The 27,068-nt window shown below is 61.7% G+C and overlaps 1 protein-coding gene across 1 annotated transcript in view; it reads left to right on the forward strand.

Moving 5' to 3' along the window:
• Window positions 1-1,571: 1,571 nt before the first annotated feature.
• The window catches only part of KMT2B (lysine methyltransferase 2B), a 34,722-nt gene continuing 9,225 nt past the window's right edge, over window positions 1,572-27,068 (forward strand). Inside the window, exons 1-20 of the mRNA XM_073323398.1 lie at window positions 1,572-1,847; window positions 6,528-6,603; window positions 8,455-10,442; window positions 16,692-16,790; window positions 17,027-17,189; window positions 17,593-17,839; window positions 18,198-18,253; window positions 21,088-21,336; window positions 21,573-21,667; window positions 22,114-22,212; window positions 22,822-22,935; window positions 23,175-23,321; window positions 24,089-24,184; window positions 24,313-24,430; window positions 24,764-24,877; window positions 25,286-25,470; window positions 26,006-26,098; window positions 26,251-26,358; window positions 26,603-26,676; window positions 26,803-26,924. Coding sequence (XP_073179499.1) covers window positions 1,593-1,847; window positions 6,528-6,603; window positions 8,455-10,442; window positions 16,692-16,790; window positions 17,027-17,189; window positions 17,593-17,839; window positions 18,198-18,253; window positions 21,088-21,336; window positions 21,573-21,667; window positions 22,114-22,212; window positions 22,822-22,935; window positions 23,175-23,321; window positions 24,089-24,184; window positions 24,313-24,430; window positions 24,764-24,877; window positions 25,286-25,470; window positions 26,006-26,098; window positions 26,251-26,358; window positions 26,603-26,676; window positions 26,803-26,924 — 4,498 coding nt within the window. The 5' untranslated portion in view covers window positions 1,572-1,592. The remainder of the gene's footprint in view (window positions 1,848-6,527; window positions 6,604-8,454; window positions 10,443-16,691; window positions 16,791-17,026; window positions 17,190-17,592; window positions 17,840-18,197; window positions 18,254-21,087; window positions 21,337-21,572; window positions 21,668-22,113; window positions 22,213-22,821; window positions 22,936-23,174; window positions 23,322-24,088; window positions 24,185-24,312; window positions 24,431-24,763; window positions 24,878-25,285; window positions 25,471-26,005; window positions 26,099-26,250; window positions 26,359-26,602; window positions 26,677-26,802; window positions 26,925-27,068) is intronic.

Here is a 27,068-nt window from a genome sequence, read left to right on the forward strand (position 1 = left end):
GAAAATCGCATGACTGCAGAGGGTCTCACAAATCCATTCATAGATCACTTCTCGCCAGCCGGGCAGCAGGGAATGCAGTTGAGAAAGGTGCCCCGCGGGGTCTCTGCTGCTTTTGTCCAGCGCCCCCAGCAGGCGGGTTAAAAGGGGCATTTGTCATTTGCCGTGCGGGACGTCTCCAGTAAAAGGATCTTCTGCCACTGTGTGCAGGCCCTGCTGCTCCATCCCCCTGCAGTGGGACTCCTCAAGGAGAATCCCCAATAGCCGTATGGGGCACATCACACATGGATCAGTGTGATGCCTGCTGGCTGGACAACTACTGCAAAATCTGGGGCAGACGGCTGCCTAGCCCAGAACTACATTTCCCACAGTGCATTGCAATATCATGCAGCACAATGCTTCCTGGGAGTTGTAACCTTTTATCCCCTTCAGCCTATGGGGTGGTTGTGATCAGTGTCTCAGAACTACATTTCTCATGGTGCCCTGGGCTAAGAGTGGGCAGGATGAGCCCAATGTATGCTGGGAGTTGTAGGCTAATTGCCACCCCCCCCCAGGCATTGTGAGAGGGAACTGACCATTTAGGACAGCGTTTCCCATGGTACATTGCTGCTGAGCCTGAATGGCTGACACAGCTGTGTGGAGACAGGGCCTGCTGGGAGTTGACCTCGCAATGCTGCATGGGGATGGAAAGGGAGCTGGGGCTGCATATCCCAGCATGCACTGCATCTCTCCTACCTTGGCAATGCCTTCAGGGAGCTGTAGTCCTCTCTTGTTCTAAGTGCCATACAGGACTACAACTCCCACAGTGCATTGCGGAATTGCTGGACACCATTCCCCCTCCTCTCCACCTTGGCAGCTGCAATGCCTGCTGGGAACTGTAGTCCCCCGTATTATTGTCTCGATCGAGTTACATGGCACCTCCCTCCCCAGACTCCATGCCCCATGATGCCCTGCGGCTAGTGGGAGCCGCAGTGCCTGCTGGGAGTCGTAGTCATTTAATTACATCTAGCTCTTTCATGTGACAGGAAGAGAGGAGCTGGGGCCACCTATGCCAGGCTGCACAGTATTTCTCCGAGTGGAGCATGGGAGATGAAGTTTTCTGCCCTTCCTGCAGGCCAGAGAGGACTACAACTCCCATGGTGCATCAAAGAACTGCCCTCACCATGGATTTCCATCCCCATGATGCAACGGGGTCTCTCTCTGAGGCTGGGTAGCACCAATGCCTGCTGGGAGCTATTATTCCTTCCATGCTGCGCTCCTCTCTGCCTGGACTCCATTCCCCACGGTGCCCCACGGCCGGGCCGGGGGGGGGTGGAGAGCGGAACCGCATTACCTGCTGGGGGCTGTAGTCCCGGCCCTGCTGTGGCCAATGGGCGCCGCCGCCGTCCGGACTCCATCCCCCAGGGGTGCGCCGCAGCTGGGCTGGGCGGGGAGCGAAGCCGCAATGCCTGCTGGGGGCTGTAGTCCCGGCCCCGCTGTGGCCGATCGGCGCCGCCCCTGCTCGGACTCCATCCCCCATGGTGCCCCGCGGCCGGGCCGGGCTGTTATTGCGGCGGCCCCGCCCCCCCGGGCCAGGCCCCCCCCAGCGGTTAAAGATGGCGGCGGCGGCGGCGGCTGCGGCGGGCGGCGGTGGCGGCTCCGCCTGGGCTCGGGGCCGCTTCCCCGGGCGGCCGGGCGGGGGCCGCCCTCTGCCCCGGGCCGGGCTGCGCGCGCGGCTGCCCCTGCGCGGCGGGTCCAGCGGGGACGGGCCCGGCCTGGGGGACCCGGCGCTTCGGAGCCTTCTGGGCCTGGGCTGGAGCCTGCGCCGCCTGCGGGGCCTGCTGGGCGGGGGCAGCAGCGAGGAGGAGCCGGTGAGCGGTGGGGGCCAGGAGCTGTAGGGGGGCAGGAGCTGTGGGGGGCAGGAGGTGGAGCGGGGGAGGATTGGGGGGAATTTGAGTGGAGCAGTTGGGGGGCAGGAGGTGTGTGGGGAGCGACTTGGGGGGTGGATAGCTGGAGCGGGGGGGAGGATTGGGGGGAATTTGAGTGGAGGAGCTGGGGATTGGGGGGCTTGACATAGGAGCTTGTGGGGTTGGGGCTGGGGAGAGCAGCTGGGCTTGGGCAAGGGCTAGAGCTACAGCATGGGGGAGATGAACTAAGTTGGGGGTTGAGGGGCCTTGGGATAGGAACCTGGGGGGAGGGGAGAGCTGGGGGGATCGTGTAGGAAGGGAACTGGGGGTCTGGAAACTCATGGGGGGGCTGTGGGGAGAGGGCTGGAGCTGGGAGTCTGGGAGCATGTGCAGGAGAGGTTGGGGGATGTTATGGGGGAGTGGGAGGTGGAGCTGAGGAGAACGTGGGGGCTTGGGGGAGCAGTTGGGTGGCTGGGAGCCTGGGGGGCTGCTGAGACAAGGGGTAGGAACTGAGGCCCCAGGGCTGGGGGGCTGGTGAGGTTGGGGAATGGGGTGCTGGAACCCTAGGGCTGAGAGGGGACTGAACAGTTTCTGGGGGAACTGGGAAGTATAGGGAGAAGCTATGGGGGGCATCCCTATGGGGAAAGGATCTGGGGCCCCAGGGCTGGAGGTGTGGGGAAGATTGATGGGTGGGATATCATGGAGGGTCTGAGACTCTGGGGCAGGGGGTATCTTGGGGGTGAGCTGGGTGACCTGTGGGGGTGGGTCCCCGTAGGAGTGTTATGTGTGGCTGCTGGTGGGAGAGGGGAAAGTTAGGGGGGTCAGTGGACTCTATGGAGCTGGGTCGAGGTGGCCCCTGTGTGGGGCTGGGACAGTGTTGGGGTTCTGCTTGGGGGTAGGTGTCATTGTTTGTGGGGCTAGGGAGTTGTGGGGTGTAGCCTATCAACATGTAGAGGAGTTTTGATGCTGCATGTTGGGAAGTGACACCTGGCCAGGGGAGCCCATCCTGTAGGAGTTCTGGGTGCCCCCTGCCTGAATAGTTCTGTTGGGCTGGGGTGGGTCAGACGAGGGTCTGTGGGGAGACCTGCCCATATGGTGTGCGTTGGGCAGCAGAAGGCACATGTAGTGGCCATCTCACCCTGGCTGGCTGTAGCCGGCACTGGGCTCAGCTTTTCCATGCTCCCCTCCGGAGTTTGGCTTCAGAGTCTGGGTGGCAATTGGCAATGCCACCCCCAGCAGCTTCCCGACCTGCCCCAGGCATGGCACTGCTCGGAGCCCTCCCTGCACAATCAGTGGTGGAAAGTCGCTGTGAACTAGTCGTCATCTGCCCTGGAGTCATGTTTGGTTCCTTGCCCGCCCCCTCCTCAGTGCATGGGCCCCTCTTTGTGGGTACATACAGATGGTCTCCCCCTTTACCTTCTTCAAGTGGGCCTGCGTGCAGTGAGGGGTGGGGGGTTTCCTCATCCTGAGGGACCTCAGTGAACGGCCAGCTGGCTCGTGCTGCTGCGGCTAGTGGCCAGGAAGGTGCCCTGTTTCGGGATTGGGGCGAGTCTCTGGCACCAGCCTTCCTAGCCCTTGCTGTCATGCCTCATGCTTCTCCTGCCAGAGGCTAGTATGGTCTGGATGGGCTCTTGCTGTGGGCAGGCTGGCTGGTGCTGGGGAGCTGGGTTTGGCTCTGAGCTGGCCTCCCACATAGCACAGCATAGAGAACGTTGCTGGTCTTGTGCATGGGGCGGGAGCTGCACTGGAATCAGGAGTCAAACCCCCGGATTAGGGAATAGGCAATGCTGGGGAGGTGGTGCGGCCTAGTGGATGGAGCACTGGCACTTTGGAGACTTAGGGTCCAGCCCCAACTCTGCCACTGGCTTACTCCCCCCTCCATACCTCAGTTTCCCCACCTGTCTAAGGGGGCTGGTGACTCTGCTCTCTTTGGAAATGATTGGAGTTTATGGATGGAGATGTGGGGCTGTCCTAGCACATGAGGGTCCTGGCCTGAACAGACCCTTCTTTGCTAGATGTTGCACATGCCAATCTCTGCCCCAGAGCTTGAGCCGTCACTCTTGTATGTCTCTGTGTACACTGGGTCGGGGAACTTGCCCTTCCTGTTTGGAGAGGAAAGCGCTGCATTTCACCTGGTCACGGGACTCCAGGAGCCCGGCCTTGGAGAGAGGTGCCAACATTGCTGGGCTGGGCCAGCTGCGGTGAGGGCAGCCAGCTGGCAGGGATCCCACGGGGCGGGAGAAGGCCAGCGCTGGATCAGCCTGCCCTGCAGAATGGGTTATTTGTCTCCTGTGGGTATGGGGTGCTGGTTGTTCCCAGCCCATGGGCCTTGGGTTGTCCGGTTGCAGGGGCCTGTGGACAGTGGAGTGCAGCTGTCTTCTGCAGGGGGTGCTGGGAGCTGCAGACTCCAGCAAAGGCGCTTGGGATAAGGCCACTACAGACCTGGGGCCCAATTGGAGCCGGTGCCCCCTAGAGGGGGAAGGTGCCATGACCCATTTCTTGCCCCCCTGAGCCAGCCAGTCCCTGCCCTGGGGCCTACTCACAGCTGGAGCCCCTAGAGGAAAAGCTCTCCTGCTCTGTTCCCTGCTCTCGCTATTCCTTGGCTCATTTTGCTGCAGTTCTGCCAGCGTAAGGTTGCTGGTTCCTGACCTAGCTGGAGATCCTTCAAGGGGCATGTAGAGGTGGCTGCCAGTCTCCTGCTGTGCCAGCAGAGGGGCTGGTTCTGTTTCCTCCCGAGTGGAGTTACCCATGTACCAGTGGGTGGTGTGGTCTCTTGGCACCTGAGCCGAGGAGTTTGTCCTGCCGTAGCTTGGCCTTGCTCTGTTGCCTAGCGAACCGTCAGGTGCACCTGCAGCGCCGTGCCCAGGCTGACCTCAGGCAGGCCCTGGTTCTTCCCCAGCACACAGGTGAATATCGCCACCGCCTCCTCCAGGTGCGTGAGACACCCCCAGTGCTGGCCGCTGCTTGAGGCGGCATGTGGAGAGGGGGAGTCTGGTGGTATGAACCTGCATAGCCCTGCATGCTTGCGGCTTGGACCCAGCTCATGCTGGGTGCCCTTGAGCTGGCAAAGCAGCCCATTGTGAAGAGCCTGCAACAGAGGGGCAGCACCACCTGACTGGCAGAGAGGAGGGGGCGCTGTTGTGCAGGGTTCATGCCCCAGGGCTGCTTCTAGCTTCCCAACGTACCCAACTGCTGGGGCTAGTTGAGCTGAAGCATGTTGTGCAGGGACGGCTCGTCCAGCACTGAGATCCAGCCAACTCTGGGGGATGCTGGGAAACAGCCACATGGGGATGACTTATCTGGCGCTGAGATGGGGCACCTGAGGAACAGTCTCTCATTGACCCCGCTGACATGTTGCTGCTTCTGGGGTCGGGTAGCTGGGTACGGCTACAAGATGATGAAGTGCTCATGTATTGTGTGCCTGCCATACTCCACTATGAAGGCCAGGGCTTTGGAGCGGAGCCCGGAGCTGGAGCGCGGAGCAGCTCCGAAGCAGTGGGGCTGCAGGATTTTGCCTGGAGCTGGAGCGGTGCCGGAATACAGCTCCAAAGCCCTGGTGAAGGCAGCTGCATCTAGTCCTGGGCAAGCCTCCCTGGGTGGCATTGTATGCGGCTTTCCCCAGCTGCCCTGCCCTAGAGGCAGCTGCATCTCGGAGCTGGGGGAGTGCAATCCGTTAAGGCCCTTGCTATCCTTTGGGGCCTCTATCAAAGCTGCAAGGGAATGGGCAACATATGTTGGGGCAGGGTATCCCCTCGTGGTGGATTGCACGCTGGCTGGGGCAGTGCTGACTCTTGGGCATCTGAGGGTCCCCGATTGTGCCTGATGCAAGGGTCCTATGGGCCGTGTCTCCGTGTGCAGTATGGAAGCCGGGCGACCCGGTACAGGAGGAAGCCAGCAAGTTGGAGTTACTTAGGGGTTAGTGCTGGTTAGATCACTGCAGCTGCTGGGTGGGCTCCACTGCCTGCCCCATTCGGGGCTGCTGAACGCATGGCGGCTGTGGGGCTGGGTTCAGCAGAGGGCTGCTGGAGGAGGGATTGGTCCCAGTGGCTTGTCCAGGCCTCACCTTGGGTACAGTCCCGCTGGCAATGGGGGAGGAGCCCACCCCACCTACTGGCTCAAGGGGAGTCTGTGTCCCTGTGATGGGGAGCCCCCCGCCCCATAGCCGTAGCATGGAGCCCACTGGGATTATCTCATCCCCCCATTGCTGGCATGGCAGTGCCGCAGTTGCTCATCCTGATCCTTCACTGTCCCACGGTGGGGCTGTGCCAGCCTACCTGCCTGGGCACTTGCTTCCAGCTGTGTGGCACGTCAGTAGGTGGGGCCTGTGGAGGGGGTGTATGTGGGACAGCTGCTGGGTGGGTGGAGCCTAAAGGGTGTGGACATGGCCACCTCTAGTTGCTCTGAATAGGTGTATTGGATGGGGCCTAGGGGGTATGGCTGGGGCCAGGTGGGTGAGGTCATCCTGGGGGCAAGTGGGAGAGTGGGACCTGGGGCTATGGGTAGGCCCAGCTTGGTGCTGCTTGGAATGTAGCTATGTAGCAAGGGGTGGCTGGAGCCATCCCCAGGTATGGGCAGGGCTCATATTGGGGCTGGAGCTTTGTACCCTCCATCTAACCACAGCCCTTTTCTGTTCCCTCCCTGCAGGAAGAGTTCCAGGGCTTCCCTCCCGATGAGCCTGTCTCCCAGAGTTCCTTGCGCACCGTCCTGCGCTCCCAGAGAGGTGAGGGCACTGGCCGGCCCGACCCACACGGACACCCCCTCAATCCGGCACCAGGGAGGTGTCAGCACTGGCATCCCACGTCCCCAGCCCCTCATCACGTCTCCTGCGCTGTGCTTCTCCATGGGGCCCTTGGGGTTCCCCAGCCCCCTTTGGCCGAGCACCGCTGCACAGGGGCCTGGCCGTCTCTGATTGCAATGGGGCTGCTGTCTGGAGGCTACCTCTGTCCCACAGGGGTCAGCCTGCAGGACCTGTAGGATTTTCTGAGGCTGCTGACGGTGAAGGGGATGTGTCGTGAGTGCGCAATGGGTGGGGCTCTGGTCCTGTTACGACTCAAATCTGAACACTCAAGACAATCCACTTCCCTCTGTCCTGGGTGTAGTGGGGTGGTGGGCCCAAGGGCACCAACCTGCAGGACCAGGCACGGTGTGAAATCAAAGGGCACACCCGCGGGGATGCACTCATCTCGCTGGGGCAGACCAGGGCACGATTCAAGCTGAACCATCACCTGCTGCTCCGACACTGAGTTAATTGTCCCCCCCAGGACTCTGCACTGACTTTACAGCAGCTCTCCCAGCTGGGCCTCCCCATTCAATGTCCCTTCGCATCGCAGCACAAGGCCTGGCATGAAGACTGATCTTGGGGGGGAAGGAATCTTATTTAAAAGGAAAGGAGTACTTGTGGCACCTTAGACTAACAAATTTATTGGAGCATAAGCTTTTGTGAGCTATAGCTCAGTTCATCGGAAGTGAGCTATAGCTCATGAAAGCTTATGCTCAAATAAATTTGTTAGTCTCTAAGGTGCCACAATTCCTCCTTTTCTTTTTGCGGATACAGACTAACACGGCTGCTACTCTGAAACTTAACTAAAATAGCTACCCCTACCTCCCGCCATAGGGTGGGCCCAGTTACACCAGCCATAGCTCATGCCCGCAGACAACAGGGAATTGCTGTTTCATCCCCGCCGCATAACGGCGGTCCCGCTGGGGTCTAGGTGCCAGCTTCTCCTGGCAGAGTTAACTTGGGTGTGGATAAACTGAGACCGCTTCCCACTGCGAACATGCTTCTCTTCTGCTTGAAACTGCTTGGCCACGCCAGCTTCCTGCAGTACCCAGGGTGCCCGGTCAGGGTGAGGGCCCCTCCTGGGGATGCAGGATTCCCTTTGTCCAGTGCCCACAGACCCCCTGCCAGCCTTGGCTTCCCTGCTGTCTGTTCCCAGCACGTTTCCAGCATGGAAGGGGAGGGAGAGGTGTGCAGTGGGGGGTGGCTGGGAGGAGGGATGCCAGACAAGCTAGGGCTCTGCCGCTGACTCCTGGCATCATCCTGAGCAGCTCACTGCTTCTCCCTGGGCCCCAGTTTCCCCATCTGTGAAATGGGGGTAATACGCCTCTGGCTGTTTAGGCAGGTCCTGTCTCTCACTGTATCTGTGCAGTGCCTGGCACAATGGAGCTCTGATGTAAGCTGGGGCAGGGTCTGTCTCGGCAGCGGCTGGCACTCACACTAATGGATATGGGGTGTCTGTGCAGTGCCTGGCACAATGAGGGGATCTCATCTCAGTTGGGGTGCCCTGGTATGAATGGTGGGGGGGGAGGGGGTCCTATCTCTATACTGCAAGGCACACAGTGCCACCCCTAGTGTTAAGCCAGGCCTTGGTTGGGTTGATGGCTGCTGTCCCCCGAGTGTTAAGCCAGGTCTTGTGGTGATGGCTGCTTTTCCCCCCAGCACTGGGGGGCTGGGATGGAGTTGTCACATGTTAACCACCCTTACTAGCTGGTTGGCCGGGTGTGTGGTGGTGCACGGGTGGGGTCCCGAGTCCCACCCCCGCGGTTCACCCCCTCCCCTTTCTCGTTTCAGGCATGTCGCCCCAAGCCAGCAGTAGGAAGAAGAGGGGCGTTTCCCTGCTTGCTGCCCCCTCCAAGGTGCTGGCCAAGCCGAGGAAGGGCGAGGCCCAGCGGGAGCGCATGGTCAAGGCCCTGGCTGAGCTGCTCCAGAGATCTAGGCCCCCACTGGCCAGGCCAAGCTTGCCTCCGGGTGCTAGCCCTGTCCAAACCACCAGGACGCCTCCCGAGCAGGACCCAGGGCCCTCTGAGGTCAAGCCCCATTCCCCATCCCCCAGCAGCCCCCCAAGGGGGCAGAGTCAAGACTCCATGGTGCCCCACCGGCCACGGGGCCGCCCCCGCGGCTCATTCAAGAAGAAGCCGGGAGCTCCTCGGCGGGGTGCCAAGGCTCCTGTTGCTGCCCCTGCGCCACCTAGGAAGAGCCAGCAGCCGGCCCCGGCTTCCAGGCCGAGCTCTGGGGGGAAGGGCCCTGGGCGTGGGCGGAAGAAATTGCCCTTGCTGCTCAAGTTCGTCTCCAAAGCCAAGCGGCTGAAGTCGGGGCGGGTGGCGCTGGCCCGTGCCAGGCTAAAGCCCCCCATGGGCAGGAAGCAGGGCAGCAAGAGGATGAAGAGCAGCCCACCAAAGAGGAGGGATGTTTCGCCAGGGGGCTCCCCCACTTCCCCTGACCCCCCGAAGGAGCAGCGGCCCCATGAGGCACCAGCCGAGCCGGCCTCTCCGACTCAAGCTCGGTGGAAGCGGCGGAGGCGGCTGCAGCCACCGGCCCAGGGCGAGGGTGCTGGGGAGGAAAGGCCGGTGTCCCCGACATGCCCGGCCCAGGCAGAGGAGGAGTCAGCTGCCCCGGCCTCCATCGCCCAGTCCACGCGGGCACAGTGTCTGAAGCGGGGTCGGGGTCGGCCGCCCCTCACCCCCAGCCAGCGGGCCGAGCGGGTGGCGGCTGCCCAGCGGGAGGGGGCTGGCGCGGCGGGCGAGGAGCCCCCCGGGCACAAGGCCACATTCCTGAAGAATATCCGCCAGTTCATCATGCCTGTGGTGAGCGCCCGCTCCTGCCGCCTCATCCGCCCTCCCCGGCGCTTCATGGATGAGCCCCCCCGGCGAGCGCCCCGGGCCAAGGTCCCTGAAGCAGGGGAGCTGCTCCGCAGGGAGCCCCCGGTCCCAGAGCAGGCCCCTGGCCAGGAGGTGGTGCCTGGCCAGCCCCCCCGCTCACCTGACGAGTACCCCTCCCCGCTCTCGTCATCCCCTCCTTCCCCTGGCCTCTCGCCCCCAGCCTCCCCCCTCCCCACCCTCCCTGGCAAGCGACGCTCTATCCTGCGGGAGCCCACCTTCCGCTGGACCTCCCTCAGCACCTCGCCGCCTCTGCCCCCCGAGGCGGGCAAGTCCCTCTTCCGGCTGCCCCCTGAGGAGCCCCACATCTTTCCGCCTGGCCCCCTCCTGGCCCCCTCCCCACCAGCCAGGCGGCTCCCGCTGCTCCGGGCCCCTCAGTTCACCCCCAGTGAAGCCCACCTGAAGATCTACGAGTCGCTGACCGTGTCGGCTGAGGAGTCGGAGCCCATGTGCCTCAGCGAGGCCGGGAAGGACCCCCCACTGTCCCCCGTGCCTCGGCCGGAGCCCCCCTCCCCCCACTACGAGCCTGTGGTGACCCGCAGTGGCAAGCGGCTGCTGGGCCGAACGAATCACCTAACCCTGCCCCTCTTTGGGGAGCCCCCCCAGCACCTGCCTGCCCCTCCAGACACAGAGCTGATCAAGATGGAGGATGTGGACGCGCCAGGCGTGGTGCGCAAGGTAGCCATCCGCCGCGTGGCCTCGCTGGCCAGCCATGAGTCCGAGGAGGAGGGCTCTGGGTGTGAGGCCGAGGAGCAGGGAGCTGTGGCACCCACCCGGGAGGAGGCAGCGCCGGCTGCACAGCCAGCCCAGTTGTCGGGCATGGACAAAGTCTACAGCCTGCTGACTCGTGCCAAGGTGCAGCTCTTCAAGATTGACCAGCAGCAACTGCTCAGATTGGCCCCGGTGAGAGACCAAGCCCCCGTGCGGGGGGGGGAAGGGAAGCGGGCACTGGGTCTCCGGGTGCCTTGGGCGGGGAGGAGAGTGGGGGGCGCTGTACATGCTGACCTGTCAGCCTGCCTTAATGACCGTGCTTCCCATGGGGCCAGGTGATGGGGCTGGGAGCCAGGACTCCTGGGTTCTCTCTCCAGCTCTGGGAGGGGAGTCGGGTCGAGCAGTTAGAGCAGGGGGCTCTGTGAGCTGGGACTCCTGGGAGCTGGGACTCCTGGTTTCTTCTTCGAGTGCTTGCTCATGCCCATTCCAATATGGGTGTGCGTGTGTTGCATGCACGGTCACTGTAAGTAAGGCTTTTTCCCCCTGATCGCAAGTGGTGTCTGTTGGGTTGACTCTGGTGGCGCCTCCACGGCGCAATTGGTGGGCACCTGTTGACTCCTCAGTTGTTTTGTTTCTGTCTGGAACTATCTTTTCTTGCTCAGCAATAGATCCCCTCATGGTGGTCTTCCTGTAAATAGATGGTAGATAAGCGTAAATAGTTCGTTAGCATAAGTATAAAGCTAGTTAGTTTTCTAGTAAGCACCCGCCCTGGCCCCAGGGCATGCCTTGGTCCCAGGACTTAGTTTAAACAGTGTGCCGGGCACATGCCAGTTAGTGACCCTCACGAGCAATGTTTTGAAGTGTCCAGGAGAGGGTCTCATCTAGGGTAAGTGCCAGATCTGTAGGAACTTCAAGAACCCAAATATAGAGAATCAACTGAAGTTCCTACTTACGGAAATGGCACTCTGTCCCGCTTCAGAGCGGTGACCAGACCCAGTACTGAGCGCTCCCTCTACCAGGTGCGCGCTGGCATCTGTCGGGTCCCCAGCACGCATCTCTGGCACCCAAGAAGTCTGCACTGATGACACAGCACTGTTTCCCACATCACTGGGGCCAAAAAGAAGTCTGATCGGGGCGTTGGGGGATGACTGAGCTGTGGTGAACCACTCTCAACCGGGTGCATCTCAACCAGCCCATTGACTCCAGCCCCAGGGATGGGAGACCTGTCAAGTCCAGTATTGAGGAGCTCCCCACGTGGGGAGCTCCTCAAGAAGAGGACATGAACCTGGCAGCACCAGAGGCTTATGGGGCAGTGCAAAACCTCTTACCCCTACCGGCACCGTTGTCTCCAAACTGCAGTCTACGAGGGACAAGTCAGGCATTGCGGGGCCCAGCAAGACAGTCATTAAGAGGGCAAGCACCAGTCCTGGTCAAGCCCATGAAGATGGCTGTAACCGGGTTTAAAAGAGAACTCGATAACCTCCATGAATTTAAGTCCATTAATAGCTATTAGCCAAGATGGGTAAGGAATGGTGTCCCTAGTCTCTGTCTGTCAGAGGGTGGAGATGGATGGCAGGAGAAAGATCACTAGATCATTACCTGTTAGGTGCCCCAGAGGGAGTGAACCTGGCATTGGCCACTGTTGGTAGACAGGATGCTGGGCTGGACGGACCTTTGGTCTGACACAGTATGGCCATTCTTATGTTCTTATGGCGAGGCACTGCCCTCCATCCCACTCGTCGTTGGGAGACTCAGCACCCAGGCCATGCTTGCTTCAGCGATGCCTTGTCTCGTCTCCAGTACCGGTCGCAATCCCTACGCCGCTAGCAGTTGTGGCGCCGCCCCCAGCAAGACAGTCATTGGGCCCCATGAGGCACAGCGCCATCCTGTCACCTAGGAGCCAGTCCTTGCGCTCCGAATCTCAGGCAGAGTCATGTGCCTTGCAAGGGACCGGACCTTAGGCAGATCAGACCCCCCACGGATATGGCCCTGGGACTTTTCCCACCAGGGTGGGGTTCCGTCCAATGGCAGATGCTGGACCCCTTGGCCGCACAGGTCCAGGGCTCCCATGGGGGACACTCCTTTTTGGCACCCTCAGAGACAAGCGCACCCCCTCCATCCCTGTTGGAAAGAGGATTGGTTCCTGGGGCAGAGATCAGGGGTTCTCAAGCCACACCGGCAGGAGACTGCCAGGGCTGGAGGAGAACCAGGTGCCGGCAATGGTCCAGACCACTTTGTCACCCTCCCCGATGAGACAGTGGTGGGTATGGCTGCAGCCCCGACGCAGGATGGCTACAAAGCCCACCAGGAGCTCCTGTGTCGGATGGCTCAGAACCTTAACCTCCAGATAGAGGAGATCACAGAGTCAGGCCAGCGTTGGTGGACATTGACTGCTTCAGGGCCAGCAAGAATTGCGCTGCCCCTGAACAAGGCCATTCTGCAGCCTGTGAGGGCCTTGTTGCAGACCCCAGCCTTTCTCCAGCCTAAGGCCAAGTGGGTGAAGAGGAAGTATTTCCTGCCCCTAAAGGAGCCCAGCATAAAGGTATTTGTAACCCTGGTTGTCACTGCAGCCAACAAGAAGGAGACGCGAGGCAGCAGGGGGCCAGAGAGGCAAAGAAGCTGGACCTCCTGGGGAGGAAAATCTATTCCACAGCCGCCTCCAGCTTAGGGTCGCGAAACACCAGGCTCCGTTTAGCTGTCACAATTTTAATTCCTGGTCAGCGGTCCAGAAAATTCAGAGAGCTCTTGCCCTCTGACTCTAGGGCTACGTCTACACTACCCAGCTTTTAGCAAAGTGACTGTGTTGCTACAGCCTTGCAGCCAAAAGTAGGGTCCTGTAGCTGCTGTTTGTCAGCTCTCCTGCCGACAAAATCTTCCACCCCAACGAGTGGGTTTTTTGAACACCTGTGAAAGACCAAAGTTTTGTCGTTCAATTGCCAGTGTAGACATAGCCTAGGGCAGAATTTGCTGCCGTGACTGAAGAGGGCAGCGCCATAGCCAAGGCATCCCTCCAGGCGGCCCTAAGCACCGTGGACTCAGCAGCCCGGGCAATGGCTACTGGAGTTGTCATGAGAAGTTCCTGGCTTCAGTCATCAGGCCTCCCCCATGAAGTCCAGCAGACTGTTCAGGACCTCCTATTCGAAGGGCAGTCTTATTTTCAGAACAAACTGACGCCCAGCTGCACAGCCTGAAAGATTCAAGGGTGACCTTGACATTGTTGGACTGTCCCATCCTGGATAAGCCGCAGCCCATGGGCCATATTTACTAGTCCCACTAGAGGCAGGACTTCAGGTGACAGAGTAATAGGGGTTTCAGGAAGAGACCAGCCTCTCACTCCTCTGCAGCCTCAACGTCTGCACACATGAAACAACTGTCGGGGAACAGACGATGCTTTTGAGGGGGCACCTGAGGACAGGGCACCAGCCCAGTACCTGGATCTTGGCCTTATATTTGTGGACCGTTTGTCCCACATTTACAGAGCTTGGGCCAACATCATGTCCAACTGGTGGTTGCTCTGCGCGGCAAAAGTAGGAGAAGCCTTGCAGTTTGTCTCTTCCCCACACCACCTGCCCATTCCTCCTCACAAAAATCTCCTGGCCCAGGAAGTGCAGTTGCTCCTAAGGGCGGGGGCAGTGGAGGAGGTTCCCGGGGAACTAAGTGGCAAGGGGTTTTACTCCTGCTCCTTCCTGATTCCAAAGTCCAGTGGGGATCTCGGGTTTATCCGAGACCTCAAACTTTAACAAGTTCTTAAAGAAGCTAAAGTTCTGCATGGTTTTGCTGGATCCAGGGGGCTGGTATGCCGCCCTTGACCTATAGCTCTCTTCCGGGGACACAGATACCTTCGGTGTGTGGTAAACTGGAACCACTGTCAGTTCACTGTTCTGCCCTCCGGCCTCTCAGCTTCCCCGGGACTGTTCACAGAATGCATGGCAGAGGGGGCAGCTTCTTCGGGAGGAGAGAGGCACATGTCTGTCCTGACCTGGACAACGGTTGGTTAGAGGTCAGTCCAAGGTGCGAGTGGAACAACCCATGGAAATTGTTCTATCCGCTTTCAAGAGCTTGGGACTCCTGATCAATGAGCAGAAGTCAACTTTCACTCCCGCCCAGAGGGTAGAACTCATAGAAGCAATCCTCGACATGACTCAAGCAAGGGCCTGCCTGCCGGAGAGCCGCTTTCATGGCCATCTCAGCCCTCATACCAGGCCAGACAGCATACCCCACCGCTACAGTCAGGAGCTGCCTAAAGCTCCTGGGGCACATGGCCTCCTGCACGCTGTACCATGTAAGTGCACGTCTCAGACTCCACCCTCTGCAGCTGTGGCTGGCAGCGGTGTACATTTTACCAGGTGTCACTCACTAGACCGAGTGGTGGCTCTTCCCCAGACGATGCTCAACGCCCTTCAGTGGTGGCTGGGTGAGGACAGTGTGTGTGCTGGTGTTCCTTTTGCAAGGCCCACACCAGCTGTAGAGCTGGTGTGAGATGCCCCAGATATGGGGTGGGGAGCCCACCCGGGGCCTCTCCGGACACAGGAGGTTTGCCTGCATATCAGTGTCAGGGAGCGAAGGGCAGTGCGCCTTGCCTTCCAAGCCTTCTGTTGCAAGCTCTGGGGCAGATGTGTCAGTCCTCATGGACACCATAGCAATGTTCTATATAAACAAGCAAGGGGCAACCCAATCCTCTCCCCTGTGTCTAAGGCATTGAAACTCTGGGACTACTGCTTAGCCCACTCCATTCACCTGGAGGCTGCTTAGCTTCTGGGCTTGCAGACCACCTGAGCAGGTCCTTCACCAGTCATCACCAGTGGTCTCTCTGGCTGGACGTCCTGGAGGCTATTTTCTAGAAGTGAGGGTTTCCCTAGGTGGACCTGTCTGCAACCAGAAGCAAAAGGAAATACCCCAGTTCTGCTCGTACCAGGGACACAGCCTGGTGTCTCTCTCAGATGCCTTCTATCTGTCATGGGGAGGCCGGTTCCTTCTACTCCTTTCCTCCCACACCCTCATCTGCAAAGTGCTCCTCAGGGTCAAAAGGGACAAACCCCACATGATTCTCCTAGCACCAGCATGGCCGCGCCAGCATTGGTTCAGAATCTTGCTGGACCTCTCAATAGATGCCCCAGTTGGTCTCCCAGTGTGGCCAGTTCTGATCTCCCAGGGCCGTGGCCGCATGCAGTCCCTGCATCTGACCGCTTGGCAACTTCATGGCTGAGACAAAGTCTGTGTGTGTCATCACATGTCCTTCCTTCTGAAAGTGGTCTCCCATTTCCACAATAGTCAGGACATCTTCCAATCTTCTGTCTTGAACCTCATGCTAATAGACACGAACAGAGGCTGCACTCTCTGGACGTTAGACGTGCTCTGGCCTTTTACATAGAAAGGACCAAACCCTTTTGAAAGTCCACCCAGTTATTCGTTGCTGTTGCAGAAAGGATGAAAGGCAGCATGGTCTTGTTGTGGAGGACCTCCTTCTGTATAATGTCCTGCATCTGCACATGCTATGGCCTGGCAAAGATGGCTCCCCCATGCTTAACAGCGCACTTCACACGGTCACAGGCCTCACCAGCAGCGTTCGTGGCTCATGCTCTGTTTGTAGATACCTGGTCCTCTAGCCACACATTCATGGGCACTTATCCCTTACCCAGCAGGCAAGGAACAATGCAGTCTTTGGGGCAGTGCTCCTTCATTCAGTCTCACAGGAACTCTGACCCCCCCCCCATTGATGGATTGTGTGGGAGTCCCCTACATTGGGCTGGCCATGTGCAAGCGCTCCAAGAAGAAGAGACGGTTACTAACCTTTCCGTAACCCCTGTTCTTCAGGATGCGTTGCTCACGTCCATCCCACAACCTGCCCACCTGCCCCTCTGTTGGAGTTGCTGGCAAGAAGGAACTGAGGAGGTGGCTGGTGCCTATCTACCGTGCCATGGAGGTGCTGCTCCAGGGGGCACCAGAGCCAAGCCCACGGAAACCGCTAGGGGAAAGTCTTCCAGCGACGGTGCAAACGACGTGCACACACCCATAATGGCATGGGCATGAGGAAGCACTCGAACAACAGATAAGGGAAGGTTAGTAACTGTCTTTTTCTCCCCAGCTCTGGGAGGGGGAGTGGAGATGCGTGGTTAGAGAAGGGCAGGGCTGGGAGCCAGGACTCCCGGGTTCTGTCCCCAGCTCTGGAAGGGGAGTGGCATCTATTAGAGCATGAAGGTGGACCTGGGAGCCAGGACTCCTGGGTTCTATCCATGGCTCTAGGAATCCTGGCTCTTAGCCCCCTCTTTAACTCACTAGACCCCACTCCTTTCCCAGAGCCAGGGAGAGAACCCTGCAGTGCTGGGTACCTGATGCCTTAACCAAGCCCACCAATGTCCCAGAGCCAGAGAGGGAAAGGGGTCTGTCCCCGTAGCTCTGGTTGTGCTGTCACAGCTGTGTCTGTCTGTGTCCCGCCTGCAGCCATCACCCAGCGTCAAATCGGAGGAGAATGCAGAGGCTGCACCAGGGGAGGCTGTGCCAGACCTGGCCAGCGTGGACAGGAACGAGATCAAGAAATTGGTATGCTGGGCTGGGAGCTGGATCGTTGCCACTGTGTGTGGGGTGGGGGGCTTTGTGCAGAGGTGATGGGGGACAAGGAGGAACACAGTGGTGGGGGGAGGATATATCTTCTCCAGCCCTGCTCCGCACACCCCCTCCCAGTGGTTGGGGAGCGAGGCAGCCTCTTGGCCTCGTGGCACTTCCTGCAGGACAGCATCTCTGCCTCTGGTACCCAACCTGCTGTGATATCTCCACAGGGCCAGGAGTCCCCAGTGCAGGGCCCCCGGATCAAGCATGTGTGCCGGCATGCGGCAGTGGCGCTGGGCCAGTCGCGTGCCATGGTGCCCGAGGACATGCCCCGCCTGAGTGCCCTGCCCCTGCGCGAGCGGGAGGAGATCGCTGCCTCGCCGGCCGCCGAGGGTGAGTATGGAGATGGTGCCCACTCAGGGCGGTGCCTCCATGCAGGGCTGTCCCTGTGGGTGACTCTTCCATCACCATCGGTGCTGGCTTTGGGGTGACGCCAGGGAGTGCTGGGCTGCATTTAGGGGTGGGGTGGGGTGTGGGGGACTGCACTATAGGGTGGCTCAGCAGGGTGCCGTGTGGGAGGGTTTGGAGGGGGCTGCTGTGCTGCAGGGATGGCAGTGGGGTGGGGGGCTGCGCTATGAGGTGGCTTGGCAGGGGGTGATGTGCTGCAGGGGCAGGGTGAGAGGGCTTGTGGGGGGGGGGGACTGTGCTACGGGGTGCTGTCCTGCAGGCGGCCCCATGCCTCACATGGTGGGCCCAGGGGCACCCCATGGTAACCCCGCTGCCATCTCCCCCACAGAGACCTCCTCCGCCTCAGAGAGCGAGGGCGGGCGAGCACGACGGGGGAAGGTGGAGCCAGTGGCGGTGAAGGCCCCGCCCCCTGTGCGCCGCCCCGTCCCCCACCACCATCACTCAGGCAAGAAGAACCGCATGACACGCTGTGGCAAGTGCAAGGGCTGCCTGAAGCTGCAGGACTGCGGGGCCTGCGTCAACTGCCTGGACAAGCCCAAGTTCGGGGGACCCAACACCAAGAAACAGTGCTGTGTGTGAGTGTCCCCGGGGCAGGGGGCCGGGCGCCCGACTGCCAGGCTGGCTCTGGGCAGGGAGTGAGGCATGGTGGTTAGAGTGGGGAGTTGGGGGCCAGGACTCCTATGCTTTCCCCCTGACTGTGCCCCTGTGTGGCTTAAGGCAAGTCATGTCACTTTGCCGGAGCTCCCTGTATTATTTCCCCCGACCCCTCCAGCTCCCCTTAAAGCACTGTGTGAATGCACTCACCCTCCTGCTAGCTCCCCTTCGCATCACATGTGATGGACACAACACACACATACCCATGCGTGTTGCTGCCCCCTTCTGCGATCCCGCGCCTGTGGCCCCCTCACTCTGACCGGCTCTCTGCCCTGGCAGGTACCGCAAGTGCGATAAAATCGAGGCACGCAAGATGGAGCGGCTCTCCAAGAAAGGTAAAGCCAGTGCTGCTGCAGCCTGGCAGGGGCCTGGGCTGGGAGCCAGGACTCCTGGGTTCTCTCCCTGGCTCTGCCAGTGTCTTGCTGAGTAACCTTTAGATGTCCTGGGGCTTCCTGTGTGCTGCAGACCCCCGCACACGCTGGGTTTGTACACTGAGCGCTGCAGGCAGTGGGGGTGGGCGGGTGGTGGAGTGCTTTCTCTTCCTGCCCACTCTCATCTGGGGCCCATACCCCATCCTACTACAGCAAAACCGCCATGGCAGAGCCTGGAGGGCACCCTCAGCTGGGTCCTGCTCACCCAGTCCTCTGAGGCTCTGAGCTGCATGTTCCAGGGACCTTCAGAGCTCCCCATCCTGTCCCCTGTAGCCCAGCATCGCCCTGGGAAATTGGGCCAGCCCTGCCCGTGCTCCCTGCAGCACAGCAGCCCCTAGTGCGGCACTGGGGCCATCAGTGGCTTAGGGGAGAGCTCCCCCTACTGAGTGACCCCCCCCCCCCCCCATTGCCTTCGCCACAGTGTCCCTCCCCTGGCCCATAGCAACCCTTTTTGAAAATATCTGGGGTGTTCCTGTCTGACTGCTGGAGCCAGGGGCATTGGGGGAGCAGCCTGTATGCCCTCTTCTGGCTGCGGGCCACGGTGTGAATCTAGAAGCTGTCCTTGCAGAACTCCTGGGTTCGGTGGATGTTGGTGCAAGGTGGGGTTGGAATGGAGTCACAGCTCTCACTTGCTGCCTCCTTGCTAGTTCGCCAGTGTCCTCTTCATGTGTTTCACAGAGAGGACCCAGTCCCCCTCAGGAGGGACACCCCCCTGCTCTGCATACGTCTAACCTCCCTGGCTAGCTCCATTCCCCGATCCTGTCCGGGAAACGCTCAGAGGTTGTAAGTAGCAAGGGCTGCAGTGGCATCTCATTAGAGTTCAGAGTTAACACAACAACAATTGTGGGGTAGTAGTTGAGGATCAGGGTTAACACAACCCGAGGTTGCCAGTCTAGTGTTGTTCATTTATAATGGAGTTGTTAGGTTTCAGAGTGAACACAGCAAGGTTGACACATATTGTTATTAAGGTTCAGAGTTAACGTAGTGTAGAAGTTGATGCACCTTCCTTAAGGTTGTGAGAGAGCTTGCTGGCAAGGATGGCACATGAGTGGCCAGTAAGGGTTAGGGTTAACCTGTCCACATGTCCCACACAATCCTTGTGGGGGAAAGGCCCCGGGCGCCCTGGCCAAGGGATGAGTCCCTGTGGCACTGCTGGGCCCAGCAGGGCTGCGTGTCTTCACCATGGCATAGCTGCTGAGCTGGGAAATGGCCGGGAAACTGCCCAGGGTGAAACTCGCCAGTGGGTGTTTGCTCTGAGGCCAGGGATTGCTGAGCTTGGGGAAGCAGCGCAGCCTAGCGGATACAGCCCTGGGCTGGGACGCAGGAGACCTCTGCTCTGTTCCCAGCTCTGCTTGCTGGGTGAGCGAGTAAGTTGTCATCGCCCTGTGCCTCAGTTTCCCCACTGTGTGGGGTGCTTTTGAGATCTATGGATGGGGGCACTGGAGGAGAGCCGGATATTTTCCTCAGTGCTGCTGGGACCCCCCCTTTGCCTGCTTAGATTGGAGGGGCCTGCTGCATCTTTGAGACACCTGGCCTGCCAGGGGAGGAGGCAGCCCCCAAGCTCGGGCAGGGTCTGTGGATGCTGCACCAGCTCCTCCTGCTGTGGGTAGGCCAGCCCTCCTCACCTGCTCTGTGGCTGAGGAGGGAAACTGGCCTAGCCCCACCACCCTGTCCTTTGTCCTCCGCTCCCTGCCCCCAGCTCACCCAGAGCCGGCCCTGCTCTGCAGCCAGCATGGTGGGGCAGGAGGAGGCTGTGGCGGGGGCCTGAGCTGGGGGGCACACAGGCTGCTCTGTGCTGCTGCCACTGGGAAGGCTCAAGGCCTGTGTGTGGGGGAAAGGTCCCAGCCCCTTGGGGAGGGGGAGTGGAATGGGGGGGGTGCTGCATGTATGTGGGGGAGGGGTGTGTGTGTGGGGTCGTGAGCCATATGTGGCTGGGGGGAGAGATGGAATGGGTGGGGTGGAGTCTGTGGTGCTGGGTGTGTGGGGGGCAGGAGGGGAGCCCTGGGGTGTGTGTCAATGGGATGGGGGAGGGGAGGAAGCTATTCACGGAACCAGACTTGCTCCAGCACTAGGCTGGGAGCCAGGACTCCTGCATTCTATCCTGCCCCTTCTCTCCCTCCTCCCCCCTGTGGGGCCCCTGCCCCCTCTGTGCTCTGTCTGCAGATCACAGGCCCCTGGGGCAGGGCCCATCCCTACAGCATCTGGGTCTGTTTGGGGTGGGGGGTGTGCAGAGCACAGTGGGGTGGGGTGTGATCTCTGGCCCCAGCCCAGCATGCCGTGTTCACTTGGGTGCCTGGTCCCATGTGGGGGGTGGATCTGGAGCATGGGGGGCAGGCATGAGCTGGTGGGTTGTGTTGACTGGAGGTGGGTGCTGCGAGAAGCCATAGTGGGACAGTTCAGGAGGCCACTGCGTATGTGGCGCTTAGTGGGGCGGATGGGTCTGCGACCTACTGAGAGGAGCCGGGCTGGGGGGCAGCTGCTGCATTGCTGTGTATCAGTGTCTCTTGGCAGGTTGCCTGGTGGTGGGGCTGTAGGACCCGTCTGTGTCTCTGAGCTGCTCCCATGGCACCTGGGGCTGTCTGTGTGTTTTGGTTGCCCCCTGTGGTTTGTGTGGTTGTGGGGATGGTGGGGGCTATCTCTTGGCTACCCTGCGATGGGGCTGGCGCCTGCAGGTCACACAGTGATGGGGCCAGCAGTGCCATGGGCCCCGTGTTTCAGTGACTCTCGGCCGCCCACAGGTCGCACGGTGGTGAAGCCGGTGGTGGCGCGGGACTCGGAGGACTCACAGGAGGAGTTCCCAGCGCCCTGGGAGCTGATGCTGGGGGCGACAGAGACAGCAGAGCAGGAGGCCCTGCTGCAGCGCAAGTCGGCCCGGCGCTGCGTCAAGCAGAGACCCTCCTACGACATCTTCGAGTCCACGGATGACTCGGATGCTGAGCCCCGGCCTGGCTCCACCACGCCCCGTAGGAAGCCCTCCCGTGACTCGGGTGAGCCGCTCTGCTGGGACCTCCGTCCCCCCTGCGCCTGAGCTGGCTCCCACCCGCCCCCCACTGCGTGGCGGCCGGCTCCCCTCTCCCCGTGACAGGTTGCTGGCTTCCCTGGGCTGTCTCCCCCACCTGTGTATTGGGTACCTGGGGTGCAGAGGGGTCAGGGCCTGGGATGTTGCCGTGCCAGCAGGTGGGCTGGGGCTGCTGGCCCTCTAACAGTCTCTCTGCCCCTCCAGACCTGCTCCCCATGGAGGCAGAGGAGCAGAGCCGGCCGCGGAGGACGCCGCTGCAGCCCGTCGTGCAGCTCAAGGCGAGAAGGAGGCTGGAGAAGGTGAGGTGGCCCCAGGCATGGAGTGAGCAGTGTATGGGGTGTGATGCACCTATGCTCCAGCACTGGAAGGACCCAGGCCCAGAGCAGAGGGAGAGGAGCCTGCATGGGGCCCAGGGATTCCAGTGCGAACACCATCATGGGTGGGCAGGCAGGGGTCTGCCAGGATGGGGAACCCCACCTTGTTCCATCCAGGCCTCCACATGACTGGCACAGCTCTCACTGGCTGGTTCCAGGACCCGTGTCCTGTTTTCTGCCCTCTGAGCCAGCCATTCTCCTGCTTTGTGGCTGGATCAGAGCCCGCACCGTCCAGAGTGGAAAGGCCATGTGTCCCTTCCCTACCCCCATGAGCCAGCCAGTCTCCTGCCCTGGAGCCAGATGGGAGCTGATGCCCCTTAGAGGGTGGAGGTCCCCTGCCTTCCCTCCCACTGACCTCCTTCTCCCCCCAGGACACACTCTCCTCTGGCTCGTTCCCTTCCTTCCCCAATGGCTGGAACGGGAAGCAGAAATCCACTGACGGGGTCCACCGTCTGCGTGTTGACTTCAAGGTGAGGGGGCAGCGCTCTCTGGTCCCCAGTGTTGGGCAGAATCCACACCCAACTCGGCCCTGCTGTGGGAGGGGTGTCAGCACTGGCTCCACATCTCAGCGCGAGCCTCCAGCCCCCTCCCCTTGAGGTGCTGAGGACACAGGGCAGCTCAGTCCCACACAGGTGGTGGGGCAAAGGAATTAAGCCCCTTTCTGGTGCTGGAGCCCCCCCCCCCACCAGGCAGGGCTGGAGGAGGGGCTGGCAGGGGGTGGAGGTTGTCGGGCCCCTCTGGAGGCTGGCAGGTTGCCACCCCCTCCCTCAGGTGTCCCACCACTCCCTGCCACCCGTCAGGTGTGCCCAGTGGCTGCACTGGGGGTGGGGAGGCTGGTCCCCATGCTTCCCTTTGAGCTGGGAGGCACCACTGAGGAATCTCCAGCCTGTGCCCCACGGTGTGAGGGTCCCCTCTGGCCTGCCCACTTAGGATCCTGTGGGGTGGGTGGGAACAGAGGGTGGCATGGCTCTGTGTCCCTGGCTGCGGCCCCAGCCCATGTCTGTCTCCAGGGTCCCAGCAAGCCGTCTGTGGGCAGGGCGAGAGGCTCATAGCTGTGGGGTGGGCACCATCTCTTGCAGGAAGACTGTGACTTGGAGAACGTGTGGCTGATGGGGGGGCTCAGCATCCTGACCTCTGGACCTGTCACAGCCCAGCTCGTGTGTCTGCTCTGCGCCAGCAAGGGCTTCCATGAGGTGAGAGCGTGGGGCCCGGATGCTGGGGTTCTCCCCCCGCTCTGGGGGCAGGGGGTGCTGGGAGCCCAGACACTGGGGTTCCCCTTCTGCTCTGGAGGTGGGGGGTGTCTAGTGGTTGTGGGGAGGGCTGGGAACCCAGAGATCAGGTTCTCTCCCAGCTCGGGGGGCTGGGAGCCAGGACTCCAGGGTTCCCTCCTGGCTCTGGGCGGAGCCATCTCATCGGCCCGTCCCCTCCCCAGCTGGTGTTCTGCCAGGTTTGCTGCGACCCCTTCCACGTGTTCTGCCTGGAGGAGGACGAGCAGCCGCAGCGGGAGCAGGAAGCGAACTGGTGCTGTCGCCGCTGCAAGTTCTGCCACGTGTGTGGGCGCAAGAACAAGGTCTCCAAGGTAGGTGCCCTGGCAGGAGGTCGGGGCCCTTCCCGCCAGGCAGCGTTAGCCTGTGCCCTAGCACGGCACTAGGGGGCGCTGTGCTGCAGGGAGCGCGGGTGGGGGGCTCTCCCTGGCAGTCGGGGCTGGCCCCAATGCCTAGCGTTGAGGTCTGTCCTCCCCCTGCGCTGTACACCCACCTCCTGACTCCTCTGGGTTCTGTACAGTTCTTTGCCGCCAAAAGCCAGGTGTGAACCCCAGTGTCCGGCCCGTTAGTCCCCCTCGGGTGATTCCGTTCTGCTCCCCAAAATCACCCACGTGGGCAGCGTGACTGGGGCTCGGCTTTCATTCCTGCCCAAACCTGGTAATGCCAAGCAGCTGGGAATTCCCAGCCGGGCTGTGTCTTAATGCCAGGTAGGGGGTCCCTGGGTGACCAGCTACTCACCCGACCCCAGAGGGTGCCGGGCGAGGGGCCCTGGGTGACCTGCCCCACCCGAGAGTGGACCAGCCTCCCCACCCCCAGTGCAGCCACTGGGCACACCTGACGGGTGGCAGGGAGTGGTGGGACACCTGAGGGAGGGGGTGGCAACCTGCCAGCCTCCAGAGGGGCCCGACAACCTCCACCCCCTGCCAGCCCCTCCTCCTCAGTGCCAGGTGAGGGGGCCCTGGGTGATCAGCCTTTGGCCTCACCCTGAGGCAGCTGCATCTCAGCCCTCGCCATCTCGGGGTGGGGCAGGGGGTCTCCATCCGTGTCTCATGCCTGCCTTCTCCTTTCTGCCCTGTCACAGCCCCTGCTGGAGTGCGAGCGCTGCCGCAACTGCTACCACCCGGCCTGCCTGGGCCCCAACTACCCCAGCAAGCCCATTCGCAAGAAGAGGGGCTGGGTGAGCACAGGGGCAGGGCCGTGCCAGGATGGGGAGGAAGGGGGCAGGGTCTATCCTGGGATCGGCAGGGTTGAGGTGTTGTGAGGGGGGGCGTTTCTCCCACACTAACGCTCTTGTTGGCTCCCCAGATCTGCTCTGCCTGCATCCGCTGCAAGAGCTGTGGGGCTGCCCCAGGGAAGAACTGGGACACAGAGTGGTCCCATGATTACAGCTTCTGCCCCCCCTGCTCCCTGCTCTATGACAAAGGTGTGTGTGGTGGGGAATGGGGCGCAGGGCCTTTCTCCTCTATGGGATGCAGGCTCCCATCCAGCCCCAGGGTGGAGGACTGGCTGGCTCAGGGGGGTGGGGAATGGGATGCGGGGCCTTTCTCCTTTAGGGGACGCCAGCTCCCATCCGGCCCCAGGGTTGGGGGCTGGCTGGATAAGGGCAGCAAGGAATGGTGCATGGGCCTTTTCCCCTCTAGGGGACACAGGCTCCCATCTGGCCCCAGGGCAGGGGACTGGCTCGGGATGGGGAATGGGGCCTGTTCCCTCTGGGGGTGCCAGCCCCATGTGCAGCACTAACCCCTCTGCCCCCCAGGTAACTACTGCCCCATCTGCTCTCACTGCTACGAGGACAACGACTACGAGAGCAAGATGATGCAATGCGCCAAGTGCGAGCACTGGGTTCATGCCAAATGTGAGGGGCTCTCAGGTCAGTCTGCGGGCTTGTCCAGTGAGCTGCGCTGGGTGTCAGGGCTGGCCCTGCCAGCTGGGGAGAGCCCTGCCCCCTGCAGCACAGTGCCCCCTAGTGCTGCCCTGGGGCTTCGGTGCTGGTCTTGCCAGCTGGGGAGAGCCATGCCCACCTGCAGCACAGAACCCCCACAGTGCCCTCAAGCGCTGCCCTGGGGCTTCAGGGCTGGCCCTGCTGGTTGGGGAGAGCCATGACCCCTTTGGCACAGCACCCCCTAGTGTGTCCCCTCAGTATCTGCAGCACACCCCTTTTGCCTTGGGCTGCCATCTTAGCCCTGGCCCTGCTTTACTGGCCATGGTTGGCCCATGCACCCCCTGCCCCTGGCTGCATGGGGCTGGGGCTGCCTGAGCTGCTATGCTCTCTCCCCAGACGAGGACTACGAGATCTTGTCCAGCCTGCCAGAGAGCGTGGTCTACAACTGCCGGCCCTGCTCTGGCAGCGACCGGGCCAAGTGGCGGGATGTCCTCACCTCGGAGCTGCGCAAGGGGCTGCGTAACGTGCTGCAGGGAATGCTGGCCTCCCAGCATGCTGAGCCCCTGCTGCAGTGCGCCCAGGTACGGCCCTGCGCCCCGGAGCCAGGAGAGACCCCGCCCCCTGGCTCCCAGCCCCTGCTGTAGTGCCCCCAGGTACGGCCCTGCGCCCCGGAGCCAGGAGAGCCCCCGCCCCCTGGCTCTCGGCCTCTCCCTGCGCTCTAACCCACTAGTTCCCACAGCACTCCCAGCTGGGAGAGACCTCAGCCCCCTGGCTCCCAGCGCCCCCTGGAATCCATGAGTCCCCTTATTCCTCTCAGCTGTGGGTAGAACCTAGGTGTCCTGGCTCCTAGCCCCCGTTAGTCCATGTTGTTGCAGTGACACTGTCTGGTGCCCCCCCCTCCTGGCAGCTGGCTGGGAGCTGATTGTGGGGGCGTTTCTGGCTGCAAGGCGCACAAGGCCCATGCCAGGTGGATGAGTCCCTGCCTGCGGGGGGGATGGACCCTGGTCTGGGACAGTGGAACACAGACGGGGGCAGGGTGCAGACTCTGGGGAGAGCAGACCCCTCCCCACCAGCGACCTGTGGTTTTCCTGGGTGCTGACCCCCATTTCCCTGCAGTGCTGCCCGGATGACGGCGTGAAGGTGCACCGGCGACCCTGCAACCTGCGCACTATCAGCAAGCTCTTCGAACAGGGCCACTACAGCTCCGTGGTGAGGGGGCCGCGGGCCGTGCAGGGCACGGATGGAGCATGAAGGATGGGCAAGGGAGGTGGGGGACAGAGCAGTGCAGGGGGGCTCAGAGGGGGTGGTGGGCAGGGCGGGGTAGTGGTTAGGCTCTGCCCCCACGGTCGCTCTCCCCCCAGCACGGGTTCAGCGAGGACGTGGTGGGCATCCTGTTGCGGCACCTGGAGGAGCATGAGGGCCTCGAGGAGGAGCAGGGCGGTCCCTCTGCCAAGGCGCTCTACATTGAGGTATCGCAGGGAGCACGAGGGGCAAGCATGGTGTGCGTGCCAGGGCACTCGGGGGGGCGCTGCACATGGGGGGCGAGACAGGATTCTGGTCAGCTGGGCCCACTGTGGGTCTGGTTGGGGGCGGATGCTGGGCCCCCGTGGCGGTGGCTGGGGGGCAGCAGCGGTGGGCGGGGTGGCTGGGGGGCCCTGTGGATGTGGCAAGCGTTCCCCGGTGCAGCCCCCACCACTTGGCTCTCTCCTGCAGCTCATGGCGCGCTCGTTCAGCTGGTTCAACGCCCAGGACGCCAAGCGCTGGCAGCGGTGCAGCTGCCTCCCCAAGTGAGTACTGGGAGGTGGGGGGGACTGGCAACAGGGACACTGGGGGGTTCAGGGAGGGCTTGGGGTGACTCCCAGGGCCCCGGCTCCCTTGCCCTCACGCTGTTACTCTGCCCCCCCCCCCCACAGTGGCATGCTGCCTGACGCTGTGCTGCCCCCCTCCTCCGACCACATGTATGCGCAGTGGCGCCGGCCCGAGGAGCCCAGCGCCACAGAGAATGGCCAGTTGGCACCCGGAACCGTGGGCACCTGTGAGTACAGGGGGGCTGGGAGCCAGGACTCCTGGGTTCTGTCCCTTGCTCTGGGAGGGGAGTGCGGTCTGATGGGTTAGAGTAGGGGGATGGGAGCTGGGAGCCAGAACTGTGTTCTCCCGGGCTCTGGGAGGGAAGTGGGGT

The sequence above is a fragment of the Lepidochelys kempii genome, chromosome 24, assembly GCF_965140265.1.
Source record: "Lepidochelys kempii isolate rLepKem1 chromosome 24, rLepKem1.hap2, whole genome shotgun sequence".
In the NCBI taxonomy this organism is placed as follows: domain Eukaryota; kingdom Metazoa; phylum Chordata; order Testudines; family Cheloniidae; genus Lepidochelys; species Lepidochelys kempii.